Raw genomic sequence first — 10,000 nt, 5'->3', positions numbered from 1 at the left:
AACCCCTAACCCTAACCCCTAACAACCTAACCCCTACACACTAACCCCTACACACTAACCCCTACACACTAACCCCTACACCCTAACCCCTAACCTCTAACCCCTAAACCCTACACACTAACCCCTACACACTAACCCCTACACACTAACCCCTAACCTCTAACCCCTAACCTCTACAACCTAACCCCTACACACTAACCCCTACACACTAACCCCTACACACTAACCCCTACACCCTAACCCCTAACCTCTAACCCCTAACCTCTACAACCTAACCCCTACACACTAACCCCTACACCCTAACCCCTACACCCTAACCCCTAACCTCTAACCCCTAACCCTACAACCTAACCCCTACACACTAACCCCTACACCCTAACCCCTACACCCTAACCTCTACACCCTAACCCCTACACCCTAACCCCTAACCTCTACAACATAACCCCTACAACCTAACCCCTACACCCTAACCCCTAACCTCTACAACATAACCCCTACACCCTAACCTCTACACCCTACATCCCCTCTACACCCTAACCTCTACACCCTACCCCTACACCCTAACCCCTACACCCTAACCCCTACACCCTAACCCTTACACCCTAACCCCTACACCCTAACCCCTAACCCTAACCCCTAACCTCTACAACATAACCCCTACACCCTAACCCCTACAACCTAACCCCTACACCCTAACCCCTACACCCTAACTCCTACACCCTAACCCCTAACCTCTACAACATAACCCCCTACACCCTAACCTCTACACCCTACACCCTAACCTCTACACCCTAACCCCTACACCCTAACCCCTACACCCTAACCGCTAACCTCTACAACATAACCCCTACACCCTAACCTCTACAACCTAACCCCTACACCCTAACCCCTACACCCTAACCCCTACACCCTACAACCTAACCCCTACACCCTAACCCCAACCTCTACAACATAACCCCTACACCCTAACACAACCTAACCCCTACACCCTAACCCCTACACCCTACAACACGCTAACCCCTACACCCTAACCCCTACACCCTAACCTACACCCTAACCCCACACCCTAACCCCTACAACCTAACAACCTAACCCCCACACCCTAACAACATAACCCCTACACCCTAACCCCTAACCCCTACACACTAACCCCTACACACTAACCCCTACACACTAACCCCTAACCTCTAACCCCTAACCTCTACAACCTACACACTAACCCCTACACACTAACCCTACACACTAACCCCTACACCCTAACCCCTAACCTCTAACCCCTAACCTCTACAACCTAACCCCTACACACTAACCCCTACACCCTAACCCCTACACCCTAACCCCTAACCTCTAACCCCTAACCTCTACAACCTAACCCCTACACACTAACCCCTACACCCTAACCCCTACACCCTAACCTCTACACCCTAACCCCTACACCCTAACCCCTAACCTCTACAACATAACCCCTACAACCTAACCCCTACACCCTAACCCCTAACCTCTACAACATAACCCCTACACCCTAACCTCTACACCCTACATCCTAACCTCTACACCCTAACCTCTACACCCTACCCCCTACACCCTAACCCCTACACCCTAACCCTACACTAACCCTTACACCCTAACCCCTACACCCTAACCCCTACACCCTAACCCCTACACCCTAACCCCTAACCTCTACAACATAACCCCTACACCCTAACCTCTACAACCTAACCCCTACACCCTAACCCCTACACCCTAACTCCTACACCCTAACCCCTAACCTCTACAACATAACCCCTACACCCTAACCTCTACACCCTACACCCTAACCTCTACACCCTAACCCCTACACCCTAACCCCTACACCCTAACCGCTAACCTCTACAACATAACCCCTACACCCTAACCTCTACACCCTAACCCCTACACCCACAACCTAACCCCTACACCCTAACCCCTACACCCTAACCCCTACACCCTACAACCTAACCCCTACACCCTAACCCCAACCTCTACAACATAACCCCTACACCCTAACCTCTACAACCTAACCCCTACACCCTAACCCCTACACCCTACAACCTAACCCCTACACGCTAACCCCTACACCCTAACCCCTACACCCTAACCTCTACACCCTAACCCCTACACCCTAACCCCTACAACCTAACCCCTACAACCTAACCCCTACACCCTAACCGCTACAACATAACCCCTACACCCTAACCTCTACACCCTAACCCCTAACCTCTACAACATAACCCCTACACCCTAACACCTACAACCTAACCCCTACACCCTAACCCCTACAACCTAACCCCTACACCCTAACCGCTACACCATAACCCCTACACCCTAACCTCTACACCCTACATCCTAACCTCTACACCCTACATCCTAACCTCTACACCCTAACCCCTAACCTCTACACCCTAACCTCTACAACATAACCCCTACACCCTAACCCCTAACCTCTACAACATAACCCCTACACACTAACCCCTACAACCTAACCTCTAACCTCTACAACATAACCTCTACACCCTAACCTCTACACCCTAACCTCTACACCCTACATCCTAACCTCTACACCCTAACCTCTACATCCTAACCCCTACACCCTAACCCCTAACCTACAACATAACCCCTACACACTAACCCCTACACCCTAACCCCTACACCCTAACCCCTACACCCTAACCCCTACACCCTAACCTCTACACCCTAACCTCTACACCCTAACCCCTAACCTCTACAACATAACCCCTACACCCTAACCCCTAACCTCTACAACATAACCCCTACACACTAACCCCTACAACCTAACCTCTAACCTCTACAACATAACCTCTACACCCTAACCTCTACACCCTAACCTCTACACCCTACATCCTAACCTCTACACCCTAACCTCTACACCCTAACCTCTACATCCTAACCCCTACACCCTAACCCCTAACCTCTACAACATAACCCCTACACACTAACCCCTACACCCTAACCCCTACACCCTAACCCCTACACCCTAACCTCTACACCCTAACCTCTAGACTCTAACCTCTACTCCCCAACCTCTACACCCTAACCCCTAACCTCCACACCCTAACCCCTAACCTCCACACCCTAACCCCTAACCTCTACACCCTAAACCCTACACCCTAACCTCTACACCCTACACCCTAACCTCTAACTTCTACACTCTAACCTCTACACCCTAACCTCTAACCTATACACCCTAACCTCTACACCCTAACCCCTAACCTCTAACCTCTACACCCTAACCTCCAACGTCTACACCCTAGCCCCTACACCCTAACCCCTACACTCTAACCTCTACACCCTAACCTCTACACCCTAACCCCTACACCCTAACCCCTACACCCTAACCTCTACACATGTACCTCTACACCCTAACCTCTACACCCTAACCTTTACACCGTAAACCCTAACCTCTACACCCTACACCCTGACCTCTACACTCTACACCCTAACCCCTACAACCTAACCCCTACACCCTAACCTCTACACCCTAAAGGGTCATCTCTCTCTCTCTCTCTCTCTCTCTCTCTCTCAGCACCAAACCAACATTAGAGGAGAATAGTGTCTAGTCCCAGTCATTTAACCTCTCTCTCTATGTCCCTTCATCTCTCAGCACCAAACCAACATTAGAGGAGATGAGCGTTTGGTCCCAGTCGTTCGACAAGCTGATGAAGAATCCTGCAGGTCGGAACGTGTTCAGAGAGTTCTTAAGGACTGAGTACAGCGAGGAGAACATGTTGTTCTGGCTGGCCTGTGAAGACCTCAAACAGGAGATGAACAAGAACACAGTGGAGGAGAAGGCACGCATGATCTACGAGGACTACATCTCTGTCCTGTCTCCCAAAGAGGTATGAGTACTTCCTGTTTCTCTCCCCCTTCCTCACCCCATCTTCTCTGTCCTCCCTCTCTCCTTTTCTCTCGATACTCCTCTGCCTATTGCCTGTCCTCTTGTCTTTGTCCTCCCCTCATCCTGAAAAAGTTGAGACTGCAGCTCCTCTCTCTCTCTATAACGGTCTGAGTGTAGTGGGTGAGGAGTCAGGCGCAGGAAGCAGAGAGTTCAGGGGAGTGCTATTTTAATGCACTGACACAAACGCTGAACATAAGCCAACCCTCACAAAAACACAGGGCGTACTGAACAAACAAATGCCCCAAACAGGGGGACTTAAACCGTCCAGGGAAAACCCAAAAAATGGGAAAACACAAAACCCAATAGACGTGCACATAAGTACACCAAACAGACGATCACAATAATTAATCCCGCACAAGGAACCCTGCGGGCCGGCTGACTAATAAAGCCTACTACCTAACTCAAAACAGGTGCACACAATCAACACATAAGGACGGGGAGGAAATAATCAGTAGCAGCTAGTAGGCCGGCGACGACGACCGCCGAGCGCCACCCGAACGGGAAGGGGAGTGTCCTTCGGTCGGAGTCGTGACACTCTCTCTCTCTCTCTTACGGGAGTTGTAGCGATGAGACAAGACTGTAACTACGAATTGGATACCAAATTGGAGAGAAAAATATATATAAATTAATATGTATTTTTAGCCAGATCCTAATTGGTATGTCAAATTTCATGTTCCCTTTGATGGCATAGAAGGCCCTTCTTGCCTTGTCTCTCAGATCGTTCACAGCTTTGTGGAAGTTACCTGTGGCGCTGATGTTTAGGCCGAGGTATGTATAGTTTTTTGTGTGCTCTAGGGCAACGGTGTCTAGATAGAATTGATATTTGTGGTCCTGGCAACTGGACCTTATTTGGAACACCATTATTTTTGTCTTACTGAGATTTACTGTCAGGGCCCAGGTCTGACAAAACCTGTGCAGAAGATCTAGGTGCTGCTGTAGACCCTCCTTGGTTGGTGACAAGAAGCACCAGACATTTAACTTTAGATTCGAGTAGGGTGAGGCCAGGTGCTGCAGACTGTTCTTGTGCCCTTGCCAATTTGTTGATATATAAGATGAATTCGGAAGTTTACAATCACTTAGTATGGAGTCATTAAAACTAATTTTTCAACCACCCCACACATTTCTTGTTAATCAACTATAGTTATGGCAAGTCGGTTAGGACATCTACTTTCTGCATGACACAAGTCATTTTCCAACAATTGTTTACAGACAGATTATTTCACATATAATTCACTGTATCACAATTCCAGTGGGTCAGAAGTTTACATACACTAAGTTGACTGTGCCTTTAAACAGCTTGGAAAATTCCAGAAAATGATTTCATGGCTTTAGAAGCTTCTGATAGGCTAATTGACATACTTTGAGTCAATTGGAGGTGCACCTGTGGATGTATTTCAAGGCCTACCTTCAAACCCAGTGCCTCTTTGATTGACATCATAGGAAAATCAAAAGAAATCAGCCAAGACCTCAGGAAAAAAACTGTAGACCTCCACAAGTCTGGTTCATCCTTGGGAGCAATTTTCAAAAGCCTGAAGATACCACGTTCATCTGTACAAACAATAGTACGCAAGTATAAACACCATGAGACCACATAGCCGTCATACCGCTCAAGAACGAGACGCGTTCTGTCTCCTAGAGATGAACGCACTGTGGTGCGAAAAGTACAAATCAATCCCAGAACAACAGTAAAGGACCTTATGAAGATGCTGGAGGAAACAGGTACAAATGTATCTGCCCTCCTCTACTATCCTCTACTATCCTCTACTATCCTCTACTATCCTCTGCCCTCCTCTACTATCCTCTACTATCCTCTGCCCTCCTCTACTATCCTCTACTACCCTCTGCTATCCTCTACCCTCCTCTACTATCCTCTACTATCCTCTACTATCCTATACTATCCTCTGCTATCCTCTGCTATCCTCTGCTATCCTCTACTATCCTCTACTATCCTCTGCCCTCCTCTACTATCCTCTGCTATCCTCTTCCCTCCTCTACTATCCTCTACTATCCTCTACTATCCTCTGCCCTCCTCTACTATCCTCTACTATCCTCTACTACCCACTGCCCTCCTCTACTATCCTCTACTATCCTCTGCTATCCTCTACTATCCTCTGCCTTCCTCTACTATCCTCTGCCCTCCTCTACTATCCTCTACTATCCTCTGCCCTCCTCTACTATCCTCTGCTATCCTCTTCCCTCCTCTACTATCCTCTACTATCCTCTACTATCCTCTGCCCTCCTCTACTATCCTCTACTATCCTCTACTACCCACTGCCCTCCTCTACTATCCTCTACTATCCTCTGCTATCCTCTACTATCCTCTGCCTTCCTCTACTATCCTCTGCCCTCCTCTACTATCCTCTACTATCCTCTACTACCCTCTGCTATGCACTGCCCTCCTCTACTATCCTCTACTATCCTCTACTATCCTCTGCTATCCTCTGCCCTCCTCTACTATCCTCTACTATCCTCTACTATCCTCTGCCCTCCTCTACTATCCTCTGCCCTCCTCTACTATCCTCTACTATCCTCTGCTATCCTCTACTATCCTCTGCCCTCCTCTACTATCCTCTACTATCCTCTACTATCCTCTACTATCCTCTACTATCCTCTGCTATCCTCTGCCCTCCTCTACTATCCTCTACTATCCTCTACTATCCTCTACTACCCTCTACTATCCTCTGCCCTCCTCTACTATCCTCTACTATCCTCTGCCCTCTGCCCTCCTCTACTATCCTCTGCCCTCCTCTACTATCCTCTACTATCCTCTACTATCCTCTGCTATCCTCTGCTATCCTCTGCCCTCCTCTACTATCCTCTACTATCCTCTACTATCCTCTACTATCCTCTGCTCTCCTCTGCCCTCCTCTGCTATCCTCTACCCTCTGCCCTCCTCTACTATCCTCTGCCCTCCTCTACTATCCTCTACTATCCTCTACTATCCTCTGCCCTCCTCTACTATCCTCTACTATCCTCTACTATCCTCTGCCCTCGTCTAATATCCTTCCTCTACTATCCTCTGCCCTCCTCTACTATCCTTCCTCTACTATCCTCTGCCCTCCTATCTACTATCCTCTACTATCCTCTACTATCCTCTACTATCTCTCTGCCTCTCCTCTACTATCCTCTACTATCCTCTGCCCTCCTCTACTATCCTCTACTACCCACTGCCCTCCTCTACTATCCTCTACTACCCTCCTCTACTATCCTCTACTATCCTCTACTACCCACTGCCCTCCTCTACTATCCTATACTATCCTCTACTATCCTCTACTATCCTCTACTACCCACTGCCCCCTCCTCTACTATCCTCTACTATCCTCTGCCCTCCTCTACTATCCTCTACTACCCACTGCCCTCCTCTACTATCCTATACTATCCTCTACTATCCTCTACTATCCTCTACTATCCTCTACTACCCACCTCTACTATCCTATACTATCCTCTGCCCTCCTCTACTATCCTCTACTATCCTCTGCCCTCCTCTACTATCCTCTACTACCCACCTCTACTATCCTATACTATCCTCTACTACCCACTGCCCTCCTCTACTATCCTCTACTATCCTCTACTATCCTCTACTATCCTCTGCCATCCTCTACTATCCTCTACTATCCTCTGCCCTCCTCTACTATCCTCTGCCCTCCTCTACTATCCTCTACTATCCTCTGCCCTCCTCTACTATCCTCCACTATCCTCTGCCCTCCTCTACTATCCACTACTATCCTCTGCCCTCCTCTACTATCATCTGCCCTCCTCTACTATCCTCTACTATCCTCTGCCCTCCTCTACTATCATCTGCCCTCCTCTACTATCCTCTACTATCATCTGCCCTCGTCTACTATCCTCTACTATCCTCTGCCCTCCTCTACTATCCTCTGCCCTCCTCTACTACCCTCTGCCCTCATCTAATATCCTCTGCCCTCCTCTAATATCCTCTACTATCCTCTGCCCTCCTCTAATATCCTCTACTATCCTCTGCCCTCCTCTACTATCCTCTGCCCTCCTCTACTATCCTCTGCTATCCTCTGCCCTCCTCTACTATCCTCTGCCCTCCTCTACTATCCTCTGCTACTATCCTCCTCTAATATCCTCTGCCCTCCTCTAATATCCTCTGCCCTCCTCTACTATCCTCTGCCCTCCTCTACTATACTCTGCTATCCTCTGCTCCCTCTACTATCCTCTGCCCTCCTCTACTATCCTCTGCCCTCCTCTAATATCCTCTGCCCTCCTCTACTATCCTCTGCCCTCCTCTACTATACTCTGCTATCCTCTGCCCTCCTCTGCCCTCCTCTACTATCCTCTGCCCTCCTCTACTATCCTCTACTATACTCTACTATCCTCTGCCCTCCTCTAATATCCTCTACTATCCTCTACTATCCTCTACTATCCTCTGCCCTCCTCTACTATCCTCTGCCCTCCTCTACTATCCTCTACTATCCTCTGCCCTTCTCTACTATCCTCTACTATCCTCTACTACCCTCTACTATCCTCTGCCCTCCTCTACTATCCTCTGCCCTCCTCTACTATCCTCTGCCCTCCTCTACTATCCTCTACTATCCTCTACTATCCTCTGCCCTCATCTACTATCCTCTACTATCCTCTACCCTCATCTGCTATCCTCTACTATCCTCTGCCCTCCTCTACTATCCTCTACTATCCTCTGCCCTTATCTACTATCCTCTACTATCCTCTACCCTCATCTACTATCCTCTACTCCTCTGCCCTCCTCTACTATCCTCTACTATCCTCTGCCCTCATATACTATCCTCTACTATCCTCTGCCCTCCTCTACTATCCTCTGCCCTCCTCTACTATCCTCTACTATCCTCTGCCCTCCTCTACTATACTCTGCTATCCTCTACTATCCTCTACCCTCATCTACTATCCTCTACTATCCTCTGCCCTCCTCTACTATCCTCTACTATCCTCTGCCCTCCTCTACTATCATCCGCCCTCCTCTACTATCCTCTGCCCTCCTCTACTATCCTGTACTATCCTCTGCCCTCCTCTACTATCATCTGCCCTCCTCTACTATCCTCTGCCCTCCTCTACTATCCTCTACTATCCTCTGCCCTCATCTACTATCCTCTGCTATCCTCTGCCCTCCTCTAGTATCCTCTACTATCCTCTGCCCTCATCTACTATCCTCTACTATCCTCTGCCCTCCTCTACTACCCTCTGCCCTCCTCTACTATCCTCTGCCCTCCTCTACTATCCTCTACTATCCTCTGCCCTCCTCTACTATCATCTGCCCTCCTCTACTATCCTCTGCCCTCCTCTACTATCCTCTACTATCCTCTGCCCTCATCTACTATCCTCTGCTATCCTCTGCCCTCCTCTAGTATCCTCTACTATCCTCTGCCCTCATCTACTATCCTCTACTATCCTCTGCCCTCCTCTACTACCCTCTGCCCTCCTCTACTACCCTCTGCCCTCCTCTACTATCCTCTGCCCTCCTCTACTACCCTCTGCCACTATCCTCTACTATCCTCTGCCCTCCTCTACTATACTCTGCTATCCTCTACTATCCTCTACCCTCATCTACTATCCTCTACTATCCTCTGCCCTCCTCTACTATCCTCTACTATCCTCTGCCCTCCTCTACTATCATCTGCCCTCCTCTACTATCCTCTGCCCTCCTCTACTATCCTCTACTATCCTCTGCCCTCCTCTACTATCATCTGCCCTCCTCTACTATCCTCTGCCCTCCTCTACTATCCTCTACTATCCTCTGCCCTCATCTACTATCCTCTGCTAACCTCTGCCCTCCTCTAGTATCCTCTACTATCCTCTGCCCTCATCTACTATCCTCTACTATCCTCTGCCCTCCTCTACTACCCTCTGCCCTCCTCTACTATCCTCTGCCCTCCTCTACTACCCTCTGCCCTCCTCTACTATCCTCTGCCCTCTTCTACTATCCTCTACTATCCTCTACCCTCATCTACTATCCTCTACTATCCTCTGCCCTCCTCTACTATCCTCTACTATCCTCTGCCCTCATCTACTATCCTCTACTATCCTCTGCCCTCCTCTACTATCCTCTGCCCTCCTCTACTATCCTCT

General features: G+C 49.0%; 1 protein-coding gene across 4 annotated transcripts in view; it reads left to right on the top strand.

Moving 5' to 3' along the window:
• The window catches only part of LOC121840485 (regulator of G-protein signaling 17-like), a 121,023-nt gene that overhangs the window by 105,780 nt on the left and 5,243 nt on the right, over positions 1–10,000 (top strand). For all 4 annotated transcript variants that reach the window (XM_042304312.1, XM_042304310.1, XM_042304313.1 and 1 more), the window contains exon 5: positions 3,641–3,875. In XM_042304312.1, the coding sequence (XP_042160246.1) occupies positions 3,641–3,875 (235 nt within the window). The remainder of the gene's footprint in view (positions 1–3,640; positions 3,876–10,000) is intronic.

Source organism: Oncorhynchus tshawytscha, linkage group LG22, assembly GCF_018296145.1.
Source record: "Oncorhynchus tshawytscha isolate Ot180627B linkage group LG22, Otsh_v2.0, whole genome shotgun sequence".
Classification (NCBI taxonomy): domain Eukaryota; kingdom Metazoa; phylum Chordata; class Actinopteri; order Salmoniformes; family Salmonidae; genus Oncorhynchus; species Oncorhynchus tshawytscha.
The sequence above is the reverse complement of the archived record's forward strand: the minus strand, read 5'-3'. Positions and strand labels throughout refer to the sequence as shown.